Source organism: Mesoplodon bidens (genome assembly GCF_964165515.1).
Source record: "Mesoplodon bidens genome assembly, chromosome: 2".
In the NCBI taxonomy this organism is placed as follows: domain Eukaryota; kingdom Metazoa; phylum Chordata; class Mammalia; order Artiodactyla; family Ziphiidae; genus Mesoplodon; species Mesoplodon bidens.
In genome coordinates, this window is record NC_138177.1 from 160,514,518 (window position 1) to 160,541,038 (window position 26,521).

The 26,521-nt window shown below is 50.6% G+C and overlaps 1 protein-coding gene across 2 annotated transcripts in view; it reads left to right on the forward strand.

The window, feature by feature from the left end:
- Positions 1 to 1,770: 1,770 nt before the first annotated feature.
- PHC2 (polyhomeotic homolog 2) overlaps positions 1,771 to 26,521 on the forward strand; it is a 49,963-nt gene continuing 25,212 nt past the window's right edge. The window contains exons 1-8 of one of the 2 annotated variants that reach the window (XM_081225832.1): positions 1,771 to 1,995; positions 4,895 to 5,053; positions 6,140 to 6,217; positions 6,666 to 6,830; positions 8,891 to 9,043; positions 10,164 to 10,476; positions 23,282 to 23,700; positions 23,971 to 24,136. In XM_081225832.1, the coding sequence (XP_081081958.1) occupies positions 1,822 to 1,995; positions 4,895 to 5,053; positions 6,140 to 6,217; positions 6,666 to 6,830; positions 8,891 to 9,043; positions 10,164 to 10,476; positions 23,282 to 23,700; positions 23,971 to 24,136 (1,627 nt within the window). In that variant the 5' untranslated portion in view covers positions 1,771 to 1,821. The remainder of the gene's footprint in view (positions 1,996 to 4,894; positions 5,054 to 6,139; positions 6,218 to 6,665; positions 6,831 to 8,890; positions 9,044 to 10,163; positions 10,477 to 23,281; positions 23,701 to 23,970; positions 24,137 to 26,521) is intronic. The other variant, XM_081225833.1, reaches the window with a different exon arrangement.

The window sequence follows — 26,521 nt, forward strand, 5'->3', positions numbered from 1 at the left end:
TTAGGGGGAATCACTGCTTAAGGACCCAGGTCATGAGTGCTGTTTGCTTTGCCTTGGAAGCCATAGGCCTCTGAACTTCAACTTGCTGCCTGCCCACTGGGAGTAACCTGGACTTCCTCACCCCCAACATTCCTGTCTTTGAACCTTCATCTACACTTTTTGCAGCCCATGGTAAAAACCCACCCAGGCTGAGGAAGGCATCCTGAGGAATGCTGACAACCTCCAAACGGAGCACATTGGGAAGAAGATGGCAGGACATTAATGACTATTTTAGTTCTTTGCACTAATGTTCTCAATACTGTGAAAAAATCGTATTATTTTCTTCATTTATTAAGTTGGTATAATCTTCTGCAAGCAGAGAACTGAATGTCTATGATGGGATGACAAAGAAGTGTTGCTTTTAGGTGTGAGAAGGAATGGGTAGAAGGAAAAGCATATATATATATAAATTAGGATTTTAGGAATAGCATGAATGAAGAAAAAGAGAGGAACTTGACCTAGGACATGGGCATGACCTTCCCACCACTCCTTCCTTCTCTCCCAGCCCTTCTCCACTCCTTGCCTCAAGGGGATGCGCAGCTTCCAGTTCTGAATCCCAATCATAGGCTGGTCCCTGAAGGAATTTCTGGCACTTCTACCCTTAGTGACTGGGATAGAAGTTCCAGGAGGCTCTACCAGTTCCACCTTGGAAGAGGATTGATCTACTGGAACCGGACAGTGGGAAACAGGCTGGGGACAGTTTTAATAACCACAACAACAGCCAATGCATAAGGAACACTCAATATATGCTCGACACCCCACTAAGCGCTTTGTATTGTTAATTTACTTTATCCTCCCAACAATCCATACGCTCTTGTGTCTGCCAGATTAAGACAGAAGGTTAGAGAAGTGTGACTTGCCAAGGTTTCCCAGCTGGTAAGTGGCAGAGCCAGGACTCAAACCTAAGTCTTTCTGACTCCAAAACCTGTGATTTTCACCAAATTGCTCAATGTGGTGCCCTGCTCAGCATTAGATCAGAGAGCACTCAGTGAGTACTTCAGGAAGGAAACAGACTCCAAACATACTCGAAGCTCTTCTGGTTGGAAAACGAAACAAAATAAACACTGCAGTTTATTTTATTGCCTCTTTCTCTCATTCTGTTCTCTCTAGATTTTGGATCCCATTTCTTTCAAGAACTGTCTATATAAATATGGACAAATAATAATTTCTTGGATGTCCAGTTTCTCTACCCCAGTGATGAAAAGTTTGATGGTGGGCTTCCCTGGTGGCGCAGTGGTTGAGAGTCCGCCTGCCGATGCAAGGGACACGGGTTCGTGCCCCGCTCTGGGAAGATCCCACATGCCGCGGAGCGGCTGGGCCCGTGAGCCATGGCCGCTGAGCCTGTGCGTCCGGAGCCTGTGCTCCGCAACAGGAGAGGCCACAACAGTGAGAGGCCCACGTACCGCAAAAAAAAAAAAAAAAAAAAAAAAAGTTTGATGGTGTGAGGTATAGTCCCTAAGACCACTGCTAGGAAGCCCATCGTAGGGGATCCTCCTTGTCTGTTTTTCATCTCCTCTAGCAAAATAACAGTCGTAAAATTTACATTCAGTCTGACCTGATTTCACACCTCCCCTAGTGAGCCAAGCCTAGCCCTGTCCTGATGGCAGGGGTGGCTCAAGACCTCAGTTCAGAAGTAGTCCCACACAGGCTGGTAGAGAGTGGATGCCTACGTGTGTATTCTCTAGAATGCGTTTGTTAAGCATTTGCCTTCTGCTTCTTCCCTCCCAGCACCTGCCTGCTCATCTGCCACCTGAGCACCCTGACTGTGCCATCCTGTAGGCCATGGAGAACGAGCTGCCAGTCCCCCATACGTCTAGCAGCGCGAGTGTCGCCAGCAGTACCAGCGGCGTCAGTAGCAGCAGTGGCGGCAACAATAGCAGCAGCGGTGGCAGTGGCCGCCCCACGGGGCCCCAGATTTCTGTGTACAGTGGCATTCCTGACCGGCAGACTGTGCAGGTAAGACGCCACCTGATTAATCATCTCAGGGCTAGCCAGGGGGACGTGTTGGCATGGTGTGGTAGGACAACCGGGGTGCTGAATCTAGAATGGGCATAAGGGTGTTATGTCAGTGGGTAAATATGTGTGCATCATTAGAGGAGTAGTGATACTAGATGGATTCAATCAGGGAAGGTTGGGGAGAGTGGGAATACTTAGCAGATCCGAAAATTCCTTTCTCATCTGGTGACTCAGATCCCACAGTGCCGTTTGGGGAGGATAAACATGTGAAATCATAAAGGACACACAAGTGAAAATAGCAAAGATAGGGGCTTCCCTGGTGGCGCAGTGGTTGAGCGTCCGCCTGCCGATGCAGGGGATACGGGTTCGTGCCCCAGTCTGGGAAGATCCCACATGCCGCGGAGCGGCTGGGCCCGTGAGCCATGGCCGCTGAGCCTACATGTCTGGAGCCTGTGCTCCGCAACGGGAGAGGCCACAACAGTGAGAGGCCTGCGTACTGCAAAAAAAAAAAATAGCAAAGAGAAAAAATGACTAGAATCTGCTGAGCCACAGCCTAGATCCCCTACCTAAGTGACCACTGCCTTGTACCAAATCTAAGTTTCTTACATATGGAGGACCAGAATAGAACCCCAAACAACCCTTTGTCTTTACAGCTTTTTGCCTTCTTCCCCAAAGCAGCAGTTTGCAAAGTGTCATCTATGAGGCCTTCCAGGTGACTACACACTCTTCCAAAATGCAGTCATGACCATGTTTTGCCGTCTGCCATGTGCCCCGCAATGTCTGAAGCATTTTGCTTATTTATCTTCTTCTCCAGCTGTGAGGATGGTGATTATTAGGCACAATTCTGTAATTGAGAAAACTGAGGCTCAGAGAAGGTAGTGACTTATCCAGGGGTCACCAGGTAAAGACAAAAAAGCTGAACCTGATTCCCCCCAAACCTGTGTTCTTGTTCACGACGATGTCTGATTGAGACTCCTGGATAAACTAGGCAGAAAAGAGAGACCACAGCCGAGAAGCGTTTATTCTAATAGCTTTGCTATTGCAGTTTGGATGTACTAGATGAGTGAGCTCATCCTGCTCTGGCCCTAGGCCCGGCTTAGGGGATGGAGGAGAAGCCACAGCAGATGGTGAGAGAGCCTGAAAAGTCTAGTGAAAGGAGACCCCATCAGTTACTCTGGAGTCTTCCCTCGCCCGGCTCTCTCTGCCTCACTTAATAAATAAATAAAACTTATAAATAAATAAATAAATAGATAAATAAATAAAACCACGCTTCCATCCTTGCCGCCTCCCCCAGCCTCCTCTCCTGGCCCCTCTGCACATGAGTATTTTAGCACCAATTTCTAGCAGCTGACGTTAGGATGTGCCCTCCTGCCCCGCACCGCAGTTCTAGGCAAAAGGGATTTGAGGTTTCTGCTCTGGCAAATGGAGTGACCCAAAGTTGTGTTCCGCACCCAAGCAGAACCATTGGGGTGCCTTCTATTTCTGTTCCTTGACATCCTCCAGTGAGAAAAAGTCCATCTCTACTACTGCTGTCTGGATGCTTGGGGGTGCTTTCAGGGGTCTAAGGAAAATAAAGACGCCTAGATAAAGGGAATAAGAAGAAAGAATTCCGGGGAGAACAAGGAATAAAAAGAACTGAGCTCATGTAAACCAGGACCCTCAGAGGGGAAAGTACACTGAAGGAAGTGGGTGGAGGAGTTGGGATGGGGTGGGGGTATCTGGGGAGACCCCAGAGCCCATGGAGAATCTGTGATATCAGCCTGTTTTTACAGAAGCCCAAATCTGAGCCCAGAGGTGGTTCTGTCCAAGAGCCGCCAGCCCCTAGAAGTCACATTAAGCTGGAGAGAGCTAGACTAGAGGCTCACTTGCCTGGGGCAGAACCCAGGCCAGGAGCAGCCCTGGCGCCAGGGCAGCAGAGCGAAGGGTGGGAAGTGGGCCAGAGCCTAGTGAGGGCCCATGTAGGGCACCCCATGGGAATACAGCAGGAGGGTGACCAGGTGAAAAGGGAGGAGAAATGTACGGGGCTAAGGAGAAGAAGATAGAGGGTCTCAGGGGTGGAGGAAAGGCATTTGCTTTTCCTTGTTCCTGGGGGTGGAGAAGAGGCTTTGAGGGATGGAAGAGTGGGAAGGGATCAAAGAGAAGCCTTTTGTTGTTTCCCAGAGACTGTGGCTCAGCCAGTCCCATCAGGAAAGAGGGAATAGCAGTAAGGCCAGGGAATGGAAGATGGTGGCTTAAAAGAGAGTGATAGAGAGAAGGAGGGAAAGAGAAGAAGAGGAAGGCAGCATCCTTGTAGCTGCAGCATCCCTGCCGTGCAAGGCCGGGGGACCGTCTTCTGAGGGACCGATAGGACGTCCCAAGCAGCTGAGGGCAGCCCCTGCCAGAAGGGTGTTGCCCTTGAGCAGGTTTGAGTTTGGCTGGCTGTGTGTTCAAAGCTCCAATAGGCCGCGCTTCGGACTCGTCTCTTTCTTCCCACCCCTTTCCTCCTCTCAGCCTTGCTGAACTCGGTTCCCTCTGTCATCATCATCCCCGCAGTCCAGTTAGACTCACCTGAGGCTGCAGAACGGCGGGGAAGGGGGTACCTAACAAGCCTGGCGTGGGACCCAGTGTCACCGGAGGCTTAAAGGACTCCTGTCTCCTGAGCTCCCACTGCCCCGAGAGTTGGTGGGAGCGGCGTGTGTAGCCCATATCGGGGAGGAACAGGGAGCGTGTGTGCTGAGAAGAGCTGCTAGATAGGCAAGGCAGGAACGTGTGGAGCTTTGCACACAGTCGTCTCCCCAGCTCCCTGGCGAGTGGGGATCGCAGGCCTGGTCCTTATCTGAGCAGCTGGGGAGAGCCGGTGTTGAGCAGGCTTGGCCGCAGCGCGGGCTCTTCCCCCCAACCCCCACTCCGCCCTCTGCAGGTGATCCAGCAAGCCCTGCACCGGCAGCCCAGCACGGCGGCCCAGTACCTGCAGCAGATGTACGCAGCCCAGCAGCAGCACCTCATGCTGCAGACGGCGGCCCTGCAGCAGCAGCACCTCAGCAGCGCCCAGCTCCAGAGCCTCGCGGCCGTGCAGCAGGTAAGACGACGTCACAGGAGCACCGCAGATGCCCCCGAAGGGAGGGGCAGGAAAAGCAAGCACCGCACGCGTGTGCCCGTGCGTTCTCTTACCGCGTCCTCACAGAACCACTGCAAAGTGGGTGTGATCGTCATCCCGAGTCCTCTGACAGATGAGGAAAGAGGTTCTGAGAGGCTAAGCGCCTCGCCCGAGGCCACACAGCTCTCAAGCGGGGCGGCTGGACCTCTCCGCCTGCCTCGCGCAAGGAGGGACTGGCGGGGGCCTGCCTCCCCACCTCACCACACTGCAGGGAGGGGGCCGAGGGTGCGAGGAGGTGTCCACAGAAGAAGGCCATTGCCCATTCAGCTTGCCTGTCTGCCCTCAGTGGCCGAGAAGAGCCCAGTCATGCATTTGACAGAGTCTTAATGCACCTGCTGCCTGCCAGAGTCCATGTTGGGCACCGAGCACACCGTGGACCCTGTCCTCTTGCAGCTTGTGGTGGGGAGACAGCAAGTAGTCAGAAACACAAATAGACGAGGAGACAAAGTAGGTAGCTACCAGGGTGCTGATAAGTTCTGCGGAAGAGCAGAGCAGCCTGCTGCTGCTGAGTAACAAGGAGGCCCACCGTACGGTGGGTACAGCTGGTGGGGAGGGGGGAGCCTGTCTGCTGGAGGAGCAGTGAAGCTGACACTGCGGGATGAGAAGAAGCTGGCCACGGGGAGGACGCAGGCTGGACGTTCCAGACAGTACGTGCCCGGTGCTCCACGTGGGGGCCGGTGAGCCGGGTATGATAGAGTGGGTGCGGTGGGGTGGGAGCTGAAGAGAGCTGGGAACATTGGTAACAGTCACAGCTGACGGTTTGAGCGCTTGTATGTAAATGCTCCGCCTCGTGTAATCCTTTCAGCAATCCTACAAGGTAGATACTGTGGTTATCCCCACCTTATACAAGAGGAAACTGAGGCACTCGCTTGAGGTCACGTGGATGAGCCAGAATAAGGGTTTAACTCCTTACCACTGCCCTATAGTGCACCCTGCAGCAGGTGAGAGCCGGAGCGGGATGACTGGAGGAGGTCTGGGCCTCCAGTGATGAGAATTCTCCTTTCCTAGGCAAGCCTGGTGGCCAGCAGACAAGGGAGCACTTCAGGCAGCAGTGTGTCTGCACAGCCCCCCGCCCAGTCATCCTCGGTGAGTAAGATGGGGAACAGCAGGCAGAGCCCACAGCTCCAGAACCAGCTCCTTCCTCTTTGCCCAAAATTCTCTTGGGCTTCCAGACCCAATTGTGGTGAATCCTTAGCCGTGTGCAACCACGGCTGGAACCTGTTACTCTTGCCAGAGAGAAAAATTGCGTGCCGCTTTCTAACTTCTTTTAATAACTCCCCGTCATCTTTCCAATGTCAAGGCTCTCTGTTCATAGCTCAGTCCCCTCCCCATCGGATCCTCCCTGCAGCTCTGCACCTAAGCCAGAGATGCAGCAGCACTGGGGGAAGATCCAGGACCCACAGATCAGAGCTGGTCCTAAAGAAGGCTGAATCCACCAAGGGACAGAAGAGGCAGAGAGAAAGAAATGGATGAAGGGGGGCAGAGTTAACCCACAGAACCTCCTGTTTCCTACTTGGCATGTCTTCCTCCTCAGATCAATCTGGCAGCCTCCCCGGCAGCAGCCCAGCTCATCAACCGGGCTCAAAGCGTCAACTCAGCAGCAGCCTCAGGCATCGCCCAGCAGGCTGTACTCTTGGGCAACACGTCTTCTCCAGCCCTGACTGCAAGCCAAGCACAGATGTATCTGCGGGCACAGATGGTGAGTCCCCAGCCTGGGCCGCAGCTCAGGTGGGCCGGGAGGATGGAGGCAGAGAAGTTGGGAGCTGGGCAGTTAGAGAAGCATGGGGATTAGAGAAGGGTGGGGAAGAAGCACTAGGGGGGCAGTTGGCAGGGAAGAAGGGGTGGCATAAAGAAGGCGGCCTGGAAGGCTGAGCGGGAGCTTTGGTACAAGCTCCATGACTCAAGGAAAGGTTGGGTTCCAGGCTGAAACAAAGTTACCCATGATGCCTCCTTTCCCTCCCCTCCTAGAGTGAAACAGAACTATCCTCTTCTTATCAGAAACCACTCCCTAAAATTAATTAGGGTAGAGAATGAAGGGATCTGTGCCCAGCTGGTCTGTACACTCAGACACATAAGATAAGCAAGCACACAAACATCCAAGTGCCCTACAGAAGTGGGGTCTTACGCCACTGGGACAGTCCTTGCAGGGACTGGCCACCAGTAGTTCAGGGTCAAAAGTGTGTTCCAGCCCAGGTGGTGAAGGTGGCAGCCAGCTCCGGGACATGCAGCTGCTCCACTGCCTTCCCAGCTAGGCCCCCATTCCCCTCAGGGTCACCCTGTCAGCCATTCATCAGGTGGGCTTGCTTGGGCTGAATGGACTCAGGACGGCATTAGCCCTGCACACGCATACCCAGAGTCCCCCCTTGACACCTGTCCCTAAGGTGCAAAGGCCCATAGGAAGCTGAGAGGTTCCTAAGATTTAGCAGAACTTCCCCTGAAAGTAGCAGCATTCGCCCTAGGAGGCAGGCACATCTAGCTCTACGCGGGACTCAGATCACTGTGAGTCCAGCCTCCCCGCCCCCATTCTGAAGAGTTCTCCCTCCAGCTCCTCGACACACTATCCTAAAGACTGTACAGTCCCATCCCTCCCTCGGCTCCTACAGCCAGAACTTGACACTGGGAGCTTTTCTGGGTCCTGCTCCAGCACTTGCATCCTTGACTCTGAGCTCATTGAGGTGCAGGTCCACTCCCGGGGGACAGCCCATTAGACACACGTGTGGACTAGACTTCCACTTCTCCAGGGGGCCGGGCAGCCCATGTGACACCGCCCAAACCTGCTCTGTCTTCAGTTTACCCTGACCCTTGTCCTAGTTAACTGCCCCCACTGGAGCCCTGCAGCCTGGCCATGTCCCTGCCCAAAGTGGGGTACTTGTGCTCAGAGGAGCAGACACGCTGTCAGACACCGCATGTCCCGTCGGACACCGAGCTAGACTCACCGGGGTGGGGGTGTCATGCAGAGACCCTCAGTCCCTGCGCTCCACGGAAGGAGATGCAGACACGAGTACGGCTCTGGGGGCTCTGGTTCCTCTACCACTGTTGTCTCTGCGCACGCATGTACACACACACACATACACACACAAACACATAAATACACAAACACACATACAAGCACATAAATACACACACAAACACGTAAATACACATACAAACACGTAAATACACACACAAACACATAAATACACACACATACACACACAAACACATACACACACAAACACATAAATACACACATACACACACAAACACATACACACACACACAAGCACATAAATACACACACACACACACACATCCTAATCTGAATTTGACTAAAAAATGGCCAAAAGAATACATCTAATTTGATCTCTTCTGGTGGAGAGTCCTGTTCTGACCCAGACCTGGAGTCCAGAGCAGGTTAGATTTAGAACATGGTCCCAGGGCATCTGTCTCAGCACAGGGGCCCTGCTCCCCGGGATGCTGCAGAGAGGGACTTGAGGGTGTCCTGCGATTGTTGGTCCCTCTGGGGTGAGCTCTTCGCAGATCCTTCTGAAGTAAACTTGACTTGGGTGCAGCCCCAGAATGGCCCCCCACCCATGGCCCTTCACTGCCCGGCCTGGGTCAGACCATGCCGAGCCTCTTGAGATTTTCGGGAGATCCCCCTGGGCTCTTTCCCTTTCGTGCCTCCCCACTTCCCCAGTCCACTCCCTGGCTAAACTGTTGTGTCCTGTGGCTGAGCCCACATTGGGCAGGTAAAAGGCGGCTCGTTTCCTGTGATTCCAGGCCCAGCCAGGTAACCTGGTGCAGGTAGCTAGGAGCCTAGGCGGCACTGTTCCTTTGTCCCCTCAGCTCATCTTCACGCCCACGGCCACCGTCGCTACTGTGCAGCCTGAGCTCGGCACTGGCTCCCCCGCCCGGCCCCCCACCCCCGCCCAGGTGAGGATTCCATGCTTGTGGGAGGGCAGGGGGGTGGGCACCCCCGTAGAGGGGCACTGATTATGGGTATGGGCCCGAGCCCTGGAGGAGCTTTGAATGTCTGGAAAGTTTGGGATGTTCTGGGAAAACAGGTGGGAGACAGGCCGTCCCGATGCTCCTAGACTTGCTCCTTAATTCACTGCTGAGAAGGCTTCGGCCACTCTTGACTCTGCTTCGAGCCCCGAACACAGAGCAGGAGTCAGCAGCATGTCGTGATTGCCAACAACGGTGGTCATCTCTACCTTTTTACCTTACACCCTCCCCAGGATAACCTCTGTTGTTGTTGCCTTTTAAGAGGAAAATTCCACTCTGGTTACACATGCTAAAACCTCTAGGAATCAGCAAAAATTGCATGGAAGAGGGAGCAAAGATGAGTACTGGGTCCCTTCCTTCTGCTGGGAGCACCCAGACACTGCGGTGGCTGTAAAGATTCTGTGGGCTGCAGGGGAGAGGAACCATCCCCACCTACAGAATGGGAGGACCCACCTGGTAGCAAGATTATCAGATTTGTCAGATGTGAGTCTGGTACAGCCTCCGTGTGTCCAGCAGAGGGCACCAGGGACCAGGTTGAGTAAGCATGCTCATCCTGGCGTAAACCTGATCCTGAGGACAGGATAATCCTTGGCCTGGGGGACCTTGCTGGTCGATTAACTTTCACTTTTGCCCTGGCCTTTTCCAGTGTGGGAATCCCCGTGCCCCCCTGTATCTGGGAATTCTTTCTAAGTGGTATGCAGCCCATCCTGATAGTTTTGGCGGGGAGGGGAGGTAATAGAAGGGAGAGACAGCCCGGCCTCCCTGCCTGGGCCTGCCCCAGGAGGGGCAGACATCCCTGCTCAGAATTTAGCTCTTCTGCTGATGAATCCAATCGCTAGCACTCTTTCTGTCCCCTTTAGAAACTCTGCTCCTGGTTCCTCTTTCAGCCCCTGTCTCATTCTCTCTCTCTCTTTCTTTCTGATTTTAACAACCCACTCTCCTGTTCAGCCATTCATGGATCCATCCCTAACTCCTTCCCTGTATGAATTGTGTGTCAGCATTGCTCCTACCCACATTCTCTGGACTCCTACAGACCCCTCTTTTCCAGGTACAGAACTTGACCCTCCGAACACAGCAGACACCAACTGCAGCAGCCTCGGGCCCTACCCCCACTCAGCCTGTCCTGCCCAGCTTGGCCCTGAAGCCCACGCCGGGTGCTAGCCAGCCTCTGCCTACCCCATCCCAAGGCAGAAACACTGCTCAGGGTTCCCCTGCAGGTGCCAAGCCTGGCATAACTGACAGTGTGACGGAGCCACTGAAGAAAGGAGATGGCAACAGCAGTGTGCCAGGGAGCTTGGAGGGTCGGGCTGGGCTCAGCCGAATGGTACCTGCTGTGGCAACCCACCCCCTCATTGCACCAGGTAAGGGCTCCAGGAAGAAGGATCCTATCCCAGAAAACTCAGAAGGACTATGGGTCAGGGGGAAACTTTCAAACTTTCCTTTTTCCCATGGACATGCTAAGATGTCAGCCATGTGTCTCTCATTCTCCTCTGTTCATCAGCTCCAGATTCTGTTTTAGGCTTCTAGCCTAGCTTTAAAGGAAGCCACATCAGTGGGAATAAATGAGACTGTCTTCACAATGGGCATCATGGTGATTCTCAGGGTACACAATCATAGCTCTTCACTCTGAGAGTGGAGGTTTGGCAGTTAGACTATTTTGAAATTCTCTAAGGGTCAGCAAAAAGGACAAGGGCTAGCCAGAGGCATGTAAGGATCCCACAGGGAGATGAAGAAGTGGGAATCTTATTTTCTCATCATTCAACAGACATTTGTTGACTAATATTCGCCAGTTATGTTGCCAGTTCTGGGTGTACAGAGATAAATAAGACGTGGGCCCTGCCCTCCCAGGAGGGCACAGTCTGGAGAGACAGACAAGTACAATGCAATATAGGGTGATAAGTACTATAATAGATGTGATCACAGAGGCACTACATAGCCTGGCGGACAGGAGCCAAGAAAGGCTTGCTGGTGACGGTGACACTTGAGAATAAATCTTGCAGATTAAAAAAGTAATAATCCAGCAGATTACTTGTGAGGCAGATTCTGTGAAGGGGATGAATCAGTATTCCCTGGGGCTAGACTCTTTCCCTGCCTGCTAACATTCTCCCAGTGCTGCCTATTGTAGGCAATCTTTAATGAGAAAATCTGCCAAGAGCCCCAGAAGCCAGACTTATCAGTCTCGGGAACAAGACCAAGCTGTTACAGCACAGAAATGTAGTGGTGGACCACGTGGCTTTGCATTAAAGAGAGACTCACCCTGGTCACATCCCTGAAATAACCAGTAACCCTCTGTCCTCATGCAGACTATTTTACCATCCAATCTAACCTGCATTTTTTTTTCTTGAGAGCCTACTTTATGCTTGTTACTAGACTAACCAAGATGGTCAAAATGTGATTTCTTACCTAAAGGAGTGTGCAGTCAAAAGGAGGGAGCCAGATATATAAGCAAATCCATTCGATTTCATAAATACCATTGTAGGAGTAAGTATGAGGTAAGTGTGGGCCCAGGTGGGCACCTCAGTGCCAGACAGGAGGGGTCAGAGATGCTGTCCCTCCAAGGAAATGGCATTGAGTATTGAAGCAGGAGTCATTTCCCCAGCAGACAGAGGAGGGGAAGGTATTCTAGACAGACAGTGGGAGGCGTGCTGGGGAGAATCTGAATTCAAGTCCTTTATTCACCCTTTTGAGGCTTCAAGGACAGATGTGGTCTTAGCCTCCAGTGGTCACTCTGAGCTGAAGCAGACACCTCCCTGCAGAGGCCTGACTGCCCTGTGGCTCCAGGCGATTCTCACTGTCCGGCATTGCTTTCTCCAGAGACTAGTCTAGCCTCTTCCTCTTATGAAGAAAGAACCTGAGGCTCAGAGGGTAAAGTCTGGAGGGTCTTACCCTGAGCTGATAACAGCTGAGACTAGAGCAAGGAACCCAAATTAACATTTCTTCTACCTTCCCATGCAACCTACAAACCCTAGAGCATCATCTGGGCTTCAGGACTTCCTGAGAACCCCATTTCTGCCCAGGCCAAAATGTAACCTCTCCCTAGATCTAAGCCAACCCCCCAGATTCTAAGGACCCTTCAAAGGAAAGACCAGTCCTTAGGGTTCTTCCTAAGGCTCCTAGGCAACCCTGGGACCTCAAGAAAACTGGATAGAAAGGGGACAAGCCCTGATAAAAACCTCTGATGTAGACTAGATAATATGCTGGGCTTTTTTATGTACCTCACCTCTTTTGACCTTCAAAAGAACCCAGTAAGGTAGATGCTTTTATCCATTTAACAGATGAGAAAACTGAAGCTCAAAGCGGTTACCCAAGAACTTACTATAAGTGTCACTCAAAGTCACATCAGTATTACACAGCAGAACTGGAAACCAATTCCTCGTCTGGCTGAGTCAGATCCTATGTTCTTAATCATCAAGCCATATTTGCCTCTCTCAGTTCTTACAGTGGGGCTTCCTAAGCCTTTCTTATTCCTGACCCAAAGCTCGAAGAGCCTTGACAGTTCTAAGATTGTTCTGGGTTTTACAGAGTCTAGTGGAGGCCTCTCTTCTCTTGAGCCTGGTAAAGGGGAAGGCCCGTGAGTTACAGACTGAGGTCCAGGGCCCCAGCTGTGGCCTGAGACTTAACAGCATGTGGCTATAGGCAGTACAGAGACCAGTGGTTCCCCAGAACTTGCTATGGAGCCGCTGTGAGCTGCAGACCACAAAGACCGTCTCCCCAGTGAGATGAATCAGTAGGCTTTGCATTGTTCCTGTCTCCCACCATCCCCTCCTATTCTTCCCTTCCTCTCCCACCCCTTCCTCTCCATGAGTCCACTCCTCACCCCCACCGCCCAAACGGAAGGCAGCAGGGACATTTAAGATGCTGCAGACCCTCTCAGGGCCTCTAGAACAAAAAAAGACTGAAATAATCCTCCTGACCTGATGCGGGGCGGCCTGGAGCAGCACCTGCCTTGGGTGCCACAGTTCCCCAGCGAGGAGGTAACTTCTGGCCTCCTGCCCAGCCAACAGACTGCGAATGAACGGAGGGATCAGAGTGCGTGCGCATGCGTGTGTGCGTGTGTGTGTGTGTGTGTGTGTGTGTGTGTGTGTGTGACAGAGAGAGAGAGAGAGAGAGAGAGGGAGGGATGGGGAGCAGAGTGTCAGGTTTTTGCTATTGGAGCATTGTTTTAGCTGGCTGGCTGGTTGCCCCCAGGGAAAGTAACCAGTGGAGACTTGTGGCGGAGGCAGTGCGGAGAGGAGAGCAGGGAGGAATGCGTTCTCCTGGGGGCTGTTTCCTCCCGGAGCAGGCAAACGCTCTAGTCCCAGCTGGGACTGCTCCCACTGACAGCTGTTTGGGGGCAAAGCCCCTCCCCCATGGCAAGCTCCCTGCTGTTCCTGCTCCTGTCACCTTGGCAACGGGCTTCTTTAGGCTCCACAAATAGAAAAGGTCCCTTATGCCCTGAAAAGGCGTGGGTTGGTGGGTGGGGGAGGGGAGTAGGAGGCGGAAAGCAGAGCAGAGGGGTTGGGCTTCTCGGTGATCCGAGGACCCAACCAGGAGGACAGAAGAGGCGCAGGCTGCAAGGTCCCATGGGCCTGGCTTCCAGAGGCGCCAAGGCCTGGGGGAGCTGGGCCACAGCTCCTGATAGGAGGCTTGGTTCCTGGAGTCCTCATTCTAGGGGCTAAACTCAAGGCCTTGGATGCACATGCAGGCTCAAAGGTGAGGAGAAAGTGGCTGCCAGGAGGGAGATGCTGTGATAAAAGAGAACTGTCCCGTCATTGAAAAGCCTGGGCCCTTTTCACACAATTGTGCTCCAGATGCCAGGTCTTTGTTGTGTCTCTTCATCCCTCCTCAGGTCTCTGGAAGGAGAGAGAATTCATTGTTGGGAAGGCCTGCCACACATCGGCTTTGTTTTATCACAGAGAGGGTTTTGTGTCAGGGAGTGGTGATTCTGTCTGTGATAGGCGGGACAGTGTGATGTGTGCGGATTCCAGGACTCTTGGGTACCATATTTCCCTCCCAAAGCAGCTGCCAGACTGTAGGGTAGGTGCACTTTTACTTAGAGAATCCAGCAGAAACCAAAACACGCATGTGGGCCTGTTATCTAGCTGGAATCAGATCCCCTACAATTTTGATGTTAAAATCATGCAGCCAGCCATGAAAGTCATTTCATTTATCCTCTGTAGGATCAGATTTAGATTACTAACCATCTCCTCCTTATACTAGGGGGGGAAAGCCAGCAGATGTCAGAGGAGGAGTTTTATATTTTGCTGAACATTTCTCACCATGGGTGTGTGTGTGGGGGTGGGTGTATGGGTGGATGAGAGAGAGAGAGAGAAGAAGCAGACTGTGTTCCTTGGAACTGTTGAACATTCCTTCTTTCCTGAAATCCTTCACCCTAAGCTCCTATTATGTTACTTCCATGGTTGCTGCCAGTAATAATAATTATTACCAGTTAATGAACAACCATGTTCCAGGCACTGTACTAAATGCCTAACCTACATACCTCATTTAATCTTAGCAATAATTATTCATCTCACAAATGAAGAAGATATGGCTCAGAAAAAAATAATTAACTACCATTTCCATAGAGCTTTTCTCTCTTTAATTGTTCAGTTCAGCTCAACAGATATTCATTTAGCACCTATTAGGTGCCAAACGTGATGCCAACCATATGGGCGTTAGAGTTGAACAAGTGTATAGCCTAAGAGCGGTTGTGGAAATTTGAGTCGTGCCTTGAAAAACGAGTACATTTCCAGAACAGAACTGAAGGGGGATTATCTCAGCTGGCACTGGGAGGCACTATGCCCAGAGCGGCCACGTGTGCCTGTGACCGTCTGTGTGTGTAGGTGGCCCTGCTGCCCCTTGCTTTTCCCTGGCCCCACTGCCATTAGCAGTGAGACTCCCAAAACACTCTATCCATCCCCCTTGTGTTTGACTTCAACACCTACGTTTTCAGACACCTGCCACCTGTCCGCAGATGACTTCTCGATGCATGTCCATCCCTGTCCTCCTCCCCTCTCCCCAGAGATTTCCAACTGTCTATAGGATATGCCCACGTGGATATCACCCCACCAGCATACACATTTTTAAAATTTGGAGATTCATAAATAAAACAAAAACCAAAACCCGGAAGTCTTCCTCTTCAGAAAGGTCCCCCTTTCCCAGTTCCTGGCTGCTGTCCACAGTCATCAGGTATTCCTAGACTCAGACTTACAATCTCAGGGTTGTTTTGACTTCATTTTCCTTCATCGGAGAGGCAGGGTGTTATAATGGGAAAAGCATAGACTTCGGAGTTAGATGTGGTTTCAGACCCCAGCTTCATCACTTACTAGTTTTATGACTGTCATCAAGTTACTTAATCTCTGGGCTTCCCTGGTGGCGCAGTGGTTGAGAGTCCGCCTGCCAATGGAGGGGACACGGGTTCGTGCCCCGGTCTGGGAAGATCCCACATGCCGTGGAGCGGCTGGGCCCATGACCCATGGCCGCTGAACCTGCGCGTCCGGAGCCTGTGCTCCGCAACAGGAGAGGCCACAACAGTGAGAGGCCCGCGTACCACAAAAAAAAAAAAAAAAAAAGTTACTTAATCTCTGTAAATCTCGATTTCTTCATCTGTAAAACAAAGATGGTTATATTTACAACAGACTGTAAAAATGGATGCGATGGCTGCAGAAGTGATCAGATACCTACCGAGTAGGCTCACAGTAGATGTCCGTTCCCTTTCCCTCCTTATTCCCACCCTCCATCACTGCCCAGTTTATCACCAGGTTCTGACCATATTTCCTACGTGTCGGCTCCCGGCTTTGCTTAAGGCCTGCTGACCATACGAGGCTTAACTGACCACGAGAACATCCTGCTCATAGCTGCCAGAATCACCTTCCTCAGAGACTCCTTTCTTGTTTAGAAACCTTCGCTGGGTCTTTATTTCCTACTCTGTCGGTCACAGGAGGGATTCAATAATCAGCACATTAACGACTTCTGACCGACTGACTCTGACTCTGGGGTGGGAGCCTTCAAGACCCCCCAACTGCCCCTTGAACCACTCTCATCGCTCCCAGCTCCCTCGCATAGATCGTCTGCCTCGCCTTCCCCACTACCCCCCGCCCACCTTTGTAACTTACTTGATCTGCACAGACCTTCTACCTCCCCACCTTCTGGCATAACACTCCCCCTTCGTTGTCCGCTCCTCCAAGATTACCTCCAAAGTTCTCAACAGCCCCCAACTAACACTTGAAGGCCTGCCGTTTCAACTTGAGCTCGCTGACTGCGCCATTCGCTCACCCGTCAGCATTTTTTTGAGCATTTGTGCGATACAGGGCACCATGCCTCATCTGTCAGGGGAAGCCAACTTCCCCGGAACTTGCTGCACTGTGGAAGTCTCTCGGAAACAGCTCTCTCTCATTGCTTATAAAGTGGGAATACCGCCCATTTGCCTCAGAGGCTGATTGTAAGGAATAAATGAGACTCCAATTAGGAGAATGATTTGAGAAGTTCAAAACAATATACAAATAGCAGGTAGTATTTTAAGAATAGCCACCATTTATTGTGCATCTTCTCAGTATGAACAAAGGCAAACCTCTTTGTGGTTGAAGCATAATATTCCATTTGATACTAACGACTACTCTATGAAGTATATATCACCATTTGCAGAACAGGAAGTCAAGATTCAGAGAGGTTAAACAATTTGTCTTAAGTTGCACAGCCCGTAGGTGGCAGAACCAAGATTCAAACCAGATCTGTCTGACTCTAAAACCGACACCTTTAGCCACTTATGCTGTATTCTCATCCCTCTACCACGGGTGGGTAGTTTCTCTTTTTTTGTTTGTTTGTTTTTTTGCGGTACGCGGGCTTCTCACTGTTGTGGCCTCTCCCGTTGCGGAGCACAGGCTCCGGACGCGCAGGCTCAGCGGCCATGGCTCGCGGGCCCAGCCGCTCCGTGGCATGTGGGATCTTCCCGGACTGGGGCACGAAACCGGGTCCCCTGCATTGGCAGGCGGACTCTCAACCACTGTGCCACCAGGGAAGCCTGGGTAGTTTCTTTTCTAATGCTTCAAGCTGTCTTATAAGGAATCCTGCTCACAGAGGATATTTGGTGGTTTTGCCAGGTAGTTGCACAGCAGGTCTGAAGACATTAAGGCATAGACAGCCCACCATAGAGTGCCTCTGAGGTCAGCAGACCTGTTTCTGTAAGCTTGTTTCCTCTTATGGGGAAATTCCCTTAGCTCTATTTCCCCTCTCCTATTCCTCCTACCCCTCAGCCTGGAAGGACTGCATCTGGGAAAATTCACATGCTATTGCTTTCAGTTTTCCTAAAAGGAGCTTTCTTGTCTAGTTATGTGTATGTGGGACTCTGACCTCTAGAGTCAGCCTCAGTCTCAGTCACTCCCCGAGGCCTGATCACATGAGACATCTTTGGAGATGAGCAGCCTCTGGAGAGTGCTGGCATCATTTAGACCCACCCATCATTTTGCCTGTTCTCTGGCTGCTCCTGCATAGTCGTCCCGGGTTCAGCTGTACAGGATGCCCTGTGGGTCCTTGAAAGCACCGGGGTATACAATGCCTCCAAGTCTTCCCACGTGCTCTTCCTTTCAGCATCTTCTGAACTCTGAGTCATGCTAAACACTTACTTCCTCTGGAAAGCCTTCTCTGCTTTCCTTCCCAAGCTGAATCCCCTTTTCTGTGTTCTCAGTAGTCTGTGCTTATCTCCTGTCATAACATTTACCAAGTTATATCGAGAGTGTCTGTTTTCCAGCTATCTCTTTGACCAAACTGTAACCTATTCTAGGGACCATGTTTTAGCCAGCACCAAACATGGTACTTGGTCTATAGTAGGTGCTTAGTAATGTTTGTTGAGTGAATGAATGGTTGAAAGTATCTCTTCACTTAACTCTCTAAACCTTGAAGAGTAGTGGGTTGTAAAAAGTTGTGCCAGTCCTCTCTCACAGGCACCCTCCTCTCACCCATGGTCCAGGTAACTCCAAACTCTAGTCAAGTATTGCAGATCAGAGAAAAATAAGTGTTTGAGCAAACCTCCAGCCTACAACTGGGAATGCCTGCAGCTCCCATGTCCTTTGAGACAAGAGTCCCAGCATTTCTGGACAGTGAGCTGTTTCCTGCATCTCTGAAGACTTGGGATCAATCAAGATCCATTACTGATCACAAGTTCTGGCAGTGGATGCAGCGAAGGGGGCGTGCCAGTAAGCCATCACAGCTAGCCCTCCTGCATGGGGGCCTTAATCCTCTTGTTGCTAACCAACTGTTTGGGGACCAGTGAATTGGTCTCTTCAGATTCTAAAGAGGCCGTCAAGGTTAGAGCACCAGATGGGAAGGTGAGCATTGCCTGGAGTCTCTCCTTTTAACTGGGCCCTAATTTGTTGAGGCCCTAGGCCTGCCCCTCCTCTGTTCCCTGACAGAAAGGGCTGATGAAGCCTTCCAAAGCCGTGGCTGAGGTCCCATGGAACCAACCCTTTGTTCCTTAGAAGCTTTCCAGCTGCAGGGGATGGGGCAGCCAAAATAGGTACAAGCGAGAAATGAAGCTACTGGACTGTAGGAAAAAATAAAGGTCCAGAGTGACTTCTGTGCATTCATATTTCATAAACCGATATGCCCCATCCTAGCTGTAGTGAAGAGGGACGTGGCCTCCTCTGGTATTGTGGCTTCAGTGGGAAGTGCCCACCTTCACCACCCCACGCTGAGCCGGGAGGGCCTGGGAGAGGGAGGAGAGTCCATCGATCTCACCAGGATCGGCAGCAGACAGTTGCCAAGCATCCACAGACGTAGATTATTATGTTGGACAATGTGGAAGGGAAAAGAAACATTAAAGACCTAGTTCAATTAAAGCACATCTTTTAAGTTTAAAAAAAACGTAAAACAAGTCAAAAAGCATCTAGTCTGGTCGGATAGATAGGAAATAAACACATAAAAGCATAAAAGTATTCCAGTTTAAGACACCACTGATCATAAGACCCACCATTATTTTTTTAACTCTAAGAAAGGAAAGCACTACCAATTAAACCAACATCATCAACTGTAATATGCATCCCAATTCAAAAGATGTTAAAGTGGAGGTGTGGGGGGGTAAGAATCAATTTTTAAGAATCAATGAAATACATATACAAGATAGTACATGTTAAATCACAAATGAATCAAAGAAACAAAGTGTTCAGGACTTCTGAGGGAAAACCCATAATTGAGGGTTAAGACAAAGAGAGAAAACACGAGCTGAGCCTGGGCCAAAGAAGCTTCTGCTTTACTGAGATCACTGAAGTGGAAGGAGGGCATTCCAGAAAATGGAAGCACTGAAATCACAGCCAAAAAGGCACGGGGGAGGTGATGTTGTACAGACAATGAGCAGAGAAGCTAGGGTGGGTGAAGGTGAAGGCAGGAAGGTGGTGAGCAGAGGCTGGACAGGAGGAGAGGCTTCAATAAACCAGAGTGCTGATAAAACCAAAATGGCCGGACTTCCCTGGTGGCGCAGTGGTTGGGGGTCCACCTGCCAGTGCAGGGGACGCAGGTTCGTGCCCCGGTCTGGGAAGATCCCACATGCCGCGGAGCGGCTGGGCCCGTGACCCGTGGCCGCTGAGCCTGCGCGTCCGGAGCCTGTGCTCCGCAGCGGGAGGGGCCACAGCGGTGAGAGGCCCGCGTACTGCAAAAAAAAAAAAAAAAAAAAAAAACCAAAATGGCCTGTGGGGTTACCCCCATTTCATCCATATTCTGACTCTGAAGAGGAAAAGTTCTGCGGGACAAACAAGCTAGAGTCCCACCGTGTTGTCATTCATTCATTCATTCATTCAGCAATACTGATAGAGCATCTACTAAATTCCAGGTACTTTGGAGGAAACAAATCCTAAATTCTGCCTATCAAGGGGAGATAAGTCATTTACGGAGATAACTATGAGGTATAGGTATCCTCGTTACTCCCACTTTAAAGATGATGGCACAGAGGTCCAGGGAGGCCCAGTGACTTGCCCAGCCTCCCACAGGAGGACAGGGGTGATGAGAATTTGATTTATGGCACTCTAGACAGTATGAGACAAGGCACAAACTTCCGTACAGGGGGCAGTGGACAGAAAAGATTGCTTGGATCAAAGAAATAATAAAAATTGAAAGGTTAGTTTATGTTGTAGGAAGATCTTGAATGTCAGGATCTTTGGGTAACCTCAGACAAAGGAGAGTCCCTGATGGCTTTTAATCAGGGATCAGATCTGTGCACTCGGAAGATTAATTTGTGATCTATCTACAAGGCAGATTATAGAGAGAAGAAACTGGAATCAGACCAATTAGAAAGCTGTTACAACACTTTAAATGAAAGGAATTTGACCCAGGATAATGCTTGAGTTAAATCATGGTCTTGGCTTTTTATTAACCTTGAAAGGTTAAGGATGTACACTCCCCTCAAAATACCTTGGGGTCTTTGATCTATGAACTTATCGAAGCCATCATGAACTTTGTTTCCAGCCTTGGCATATACTAGCATCATTTGTTCTAAAACAATGGCCTTAGGGTTTCCACACGCAGCATGGGGTCGGGGAGAGAGTGGGACAGAGAGGAGGCCCCGGGATCAAGGGCCGCAAAGCCAACAGTTGCCTCTCCCAATCTTGGTAAACAAAGGTGTACTGCGCCTAACTACACTCTTTATGCTCTATAGATCTAGACCCTTCTTCTCAAACCTTCCCTTTTCCACCTTATAAATCCTGAATTTTAAACTCTTTTCCTATGATAGCCACCCCCATCAGATTGTATGATCGCTAGTCCAAACCTCTTGTCTCACAGTTAAAACCCCAAAGCCCTGGGAAGGAAAAGGACCTGTCTCAGGCCACACAGCCAGTGGGTAGCGGGGACAAGCCTCTGACTCTCCTAGCCTCTCTGAGCTGCACCATCTCCAGCTCTCAGCTCAGACCGGCAGCCCCTAGAGGGACTCTGTTCCCCCCGGCAGGAATTCATGGTTTTGTAATAAGGGAGAACAAGGTTTACTTGTGTCTTCAGTGATGCTGCCCATTCTGCAGAACTTTTTAGCCTCTAGAGACTAGCCAGGCACTTCATGGCATCTGCGGTATCTCTCCAGTGTCTTAACAACGGTCATCTTAAAAACCCCTATTTAGGGCCTCCCTGGTGGCGCAGTGGTTGAGAGTCCGCCTGCCGATGCAGGGGACACAGGTTCGTGCCCCGGTCTGGGAGGATCCCATATGCCGCGGAGCGGCTGGGCCCGTGAGCCATGGCCGCTGGGCCTGCACATCCGGAGCCTGTGCTCCGCAACGGGAGAGGCCACAACAGTGAGAGGCCCGCATACCGCAAAAAGAAAAAAAAAAAAAAAAAAAAAAACCCTAATTACTAAGTTTGCCTGACTAACAGCCTTGGCCTGATTGTTAAGTTTGAGCTATTCAAGGTGAAATTAGGAGACAAGGCTCAGGGTGAGGTCAGGGGCAATTCGTAATCACCAAATGCCTGCTGGCAATTTCCATTTGGACATTCTGCCATCACCTCAAGCCCCACACATTTCTCTCAAAACCTCATGGCCGTCCGTGTTTCCCCCTCCCATCTTTCCCTGTCATCCAGGTTACAGCCCGTGGGCCAACCATACTCCCTCCTCTGCCTACAGCAGTCGGTCACCAAGGAGCATTTTGTGTCTCCTTTACCACCTCGTTTCTGTCCTCTCCTTTCCATTCTTATTGGCATTCTGCTTGGAACTCTGTGTTGGGTTGTGATGAGATAGGTGGAAACTTGCTTTTAAATGGACAGAATTCAAGAAAAAAGGTACCTCCCCTAACTCTGTTTGAAATCTGCTTACTTTGCACCTGTGTCACAGGATCCTTTTTAAATGTTAGCTCAGGACCCAGAATTTGCATTCCCCTCATGGGCTGGGAGCCTTTGGTTGTAAAAATCCATTTGTGAGCTTCCAGCTGTGGCCCTCTGTGCTTTTGCATGGCACAATGTCTCTCTGCTGGCCCTCCAGCTGTGGGAGTCCCTGCAGAGGACAGCTTTTAGGCAGGACAGATTCAGCTGAGCAGCCCTCATGCTAAGCTGGCCTGGATGCCACTAGACAGAGAGTGAGCGGCTTGAGGACAATCCGTCTCTGAGCCGAATTTCCTGAACCCCTTCTGTCTATAAGGCATGAGCTGGACACAGGAGGGATAACTAAAAAGTAGAAGGATCCTCACCTCAAAGAGCTAGCCTGGTTAAAATGGAAGAAGAAAGGACAAGCAGCAAATGGCAACACATGAATTCCAGTTCAGGACAATACGTTTGTTTGTTTATTTAGCCCCCATCTAATATTAGGCATCATGCAAAGTTCTGGATAAAGAGATATGTGATAGTTTCTGATCACAAGGGGTTCATGATCTGGAAGGGAAGACAGCTAAGAAACAATTATAATCCATTGCGAGACACGTCATTATGGTAGAGGTGAGCCCAGGATACTCAGAACCTAAGCCAAGACTGAAAAATAATTTTAATTATCTGATTGAATATATGAATTAAATGATTGACGATGACCATGTGCCAGGCACTGTGCTGTGCACATTATGTCATTTTTCTCTCGTTTTATTCGCACAGCATTTTTCTTCTTTCATCCTTACAACTTTCTGGGCAAGAGCTGTTTTTGTTTCTGGTTCTCAGACAAGGCAGCTGAGGCCTAGAGAGGTTAAGCAGCTAGCCCAAGGTCCCCCACTGGGTAACAGAAGGAACCAGTGGTCCATCCCAGGCTGCCTCCCCACAGAGCCTGAGGACCATGTGTGCAACTGGTACTCCCTGGAGGGGGCCCAGCCTGAGCAGAGCCAGTGGGGTGAATAAGATCCAGCCTTACTGGGCTGGGCTGGGTGATGGGAGCCTGCACCTGTCGCAGGCCCAGAGAAAAGCAAGTGAAGGACATGGAGGAGAGAGAACATAGCACACTGCAGAATCCAATGTTTCTCTCAGCCGTTGGAATGATCAAAGAAGGCTTCACAGAGGAGGTGAGCTTTGCATTGGCCTTTGAGGGACAGCCAAGGGCCCAATGTTTCAGCATAGGAAGAAAGCAAGAAAACAGAGAGAGAAGGCCAGGCCATGGCAATGGTCAGGCCAGGCTCTAGGTGAAAGAGGAAAGAGATGAAAGCAAGAACACCAAGTTTGGAAAGCCTTCTTTATGTGGATGTGGGAGGGGACACAGCAGAAGGTGAGACCGAGCCATGCCACCTAACCTGGCCTCCCCCTCTTCAGCCTATGCTCAGCTGCAGCCACACCAGCTCCTCTCCCAGCCGTCCTCAAAGCACCTGCAGCCCCAGTTTGGGATCCAGCAGCAGCAACAGCAAGCATCACAACAGCCGCCGCCGCCCCAGCCATCACGGCCAGCGCTCCAAGCCCCGTCCCACCCCCAGCTGGCCTCGGTCCCTCCAAGCCTGGCCCTGCAGCCTGGCCCCGAAGCCCATGCCATGCCGCTAGGCCCAGTCCCAACCACCCTGCCTCTTCAGTGTCCCGCTGCCAACCTACACAAGCCTGGCAGCGCTCAGCAGTGTCACCCCCCCACGCCAGATGTCGGGCCTCACAATGGATACCCTGAGGGCCTGTCTCACACCCCTCAACACAGGTTCCAGCATGCCTCGGCTGTCATCTTACAGCTGCAACCTGCTTCGCCAGTGGTGAGTAAGCCAATCCCAAGGTCCAGGGAACAAAGTGGGAGGACACAGCTCAGGCAATCCCGTGGCCCCCATTTGGACGTGTGTCTGGGTGGGCTGAGTGTTGAAGTCCTCTCTGAGTATTCCAGGAAAGAAAAGGGGCCTCTCCCTAATTTGGGGCTGGCTGAATCTTAATGTCCTCGCCTTCTACCCAAGCTCCATGGAAACAGGGGACGTGTCCAGGAATGTAGAGGCAATTCACGAGAAGATCATCTCTGTCCTGTCCTTTAACAGCCCCAGCAGTGCACCCCCGATGACTGGAAGGAAGTGGTACCTAGAGAGAAGAGTGGGCCTGAGACTCGGTCTGGCGCATCACCGCATCAGCAAGCCATCGTCACTGCCATGCCAGGTGGCCTGCCTGTACCCAAGAGCCCGAACATCCAGCAGTCCCCAGCTCATGGTATGAAGTGTAGCGGGGCCCTCGGGGGAGGGGAGAGCATTGCCTTGCTTGCCACCCCCTGGCACATCTCACTTGGGCATCTAGAATGGGAGGGAAACTACTCCAACCCCCAAGAAGCAAGAAAGAAGCTGGGTAGGTGGAAACAGAGAGAGGATTGAGAAGATGAAGCAAGGACAAAGAAAGGGGACCCAGAAGGCATAAAGGAGAAAGAAAAGGAGAATTGAAAGTTCTAGATGAGGCTTGCCTGTCAGTGCTGTCAGATGTATCTGCATATCCGTATGCCTGGTTGAGGGTTCACCCAGGGATCCAGTTGTCTCAATCCTCTGCTCTGCTTGGTATGAGAGTGCGTTCTTGAAGTTGGCAATATGACAAGGTGGCTGTGTAGTGCAGAGATGAGGGAAATGCTTAGGGGGAGCTAGGAGGGGATTCAGAGTGGGTTCAGCTCACGGAAAGCATCTTTGAAGGAACGGTGCTCAGCTCTGGGATCCCCACCTTCTGTCTGTGAGTGCTCAGTGACAGGAGGGCTTCCCCTAGACCTGGGTTTTAGGAGACTCTGCTGATCCCTCTACCCTGACGAGAGGATCACAGCAGTACCTCTGCCTTCACAGTGATCCCTTCGCTTTCCTTTCCTTCTCTGCCAGTGTGCACAGCAATCTTGGCCCAGATCTCAGAGACATTCTGGGCCATGGGCTGCCTACAACTCAGGGAGGCAGTTCCATCATTGGACTAAATGTGTGCTGGGAGTGGGGTGGGGAGAGCCAAGAGAAAAGGGGTTTGGAAAATGGAAGAAGGAGGAATGAGAAGAAAAGTACTTTGGGACAAAGTAGTTATAAATGTCCTATAAGGAATGGAGGGTGGACTCAAGGAAAAGGAAAGCAAAGGAATATGAAGAAAAAAAACATTAGAAAAATTAAAAGACAGCAAGGAGGTCAGCATTCTCTTGGCAAACTTGCAATGATAAGGAGCTCACCATTTTGAAAAGCAGCCCATTCCGTTGTAGGATTGCTCTAATTATCAGAAAGTTGCTCTTCAAATTAAGCCAAAATCTGCTGTCCTGGAACTCCCACCACTGGCTGTGATTCTGTCTTGTGGATTGTCCATCTCCTACAGTGTGTATAGACAGTTATCATGTCTCTTTCCTCTCCCCCATTAAAAAAAGAGAAAATCTCCAGGCTAAATATCTGAGATTTATTTCATTTTCTACCTATCACACATCCAGACTTCCCATTCCCACCATGCTGATCATTCTTGTCTAGCTACATTCCACCTCTCCACTAATTCCCTTAAAGTGTGATCCCCAAAATGAAGCACATTAATTCCAAATACAAAAAGCCACTAGTCACCCTAGGTTGGCACCTAGACTTAGCTTTATAAGCCCTTCAAGGGACAGAGGTCTGCATGGTATAGTAGAGAGGAACTAAAATTCGTTGAACACCTATGTGCCAAGTTCTGCTCTAAGTTTTCCTTTACTCACTCATGATAACCCTGAGAGATAAATATTATTGTCCCCATTATTTAGAGGAGGAAACAAAAGCTTGAAGAGGCTCCAGTTCACACAGCTATGAAAGGGCAGCACCATGATTCTGGCTCCAGGGGTAATTCTCTCACCTGCCTTCAGCAGGACATTGCACCTATGGCCCCACGTTAACTCCCCTGACCCAGGGGAATGATACCCTTAGTTCACCTAGCACTGTGTCACCTGAATTCCAGAGGGGTTGGGTTCGGTTTTTGTTTCTGTCTTTGTTTTTGTGGTTTCTTTTTACATGGATTGCTATCATTTCAGGTCTCCTCCATCTCAAACTTGTACAATTTATATTGTGAGCCAAAACATGATTAATTTTATCTGTTAAGCGTTATCTTGTGAATTTAGCCCACAGTTCCAGGCTAGCCAGAAAATGGTAATAGTTAACAGGTAACATTTAATGAGTCCTCTCTGCCAGCTTTACATGCAAGTCCTCATTTAATCCTGACAGTAACCCTCTGAAGCAGGAACTTTTATCATGCCCATTTTAAAGATAAGAAAACTGAGGCACAGCAAGAATAAGTGGTGGGGCAGGAATGTTTTATATCTGAATTTTGTCACTCATTATACTAACTCCTCTGCTTAACTTTGCCATCCGTAAATTATACAGCATGTTTTCTTTGTCTTTAACCAATTTGCTGATAGAAATATTGAATAGGACCTGACTGAAGACACATCCCCTGTCTGCAGGTTGGTGATAATCAACAGCCTTTGTTCAAGTATTTGTTATCCAACAACCTCTGAATGAACTGACATTTGCCTCCCTTTCTTCATCTTGTCTAGAAAGCTCTCAAAAATCTCTTTCTGAAATCTAATCTAGATGATACACACATAACAAAGCGTCTTGCTCCTGAGGTTCTATC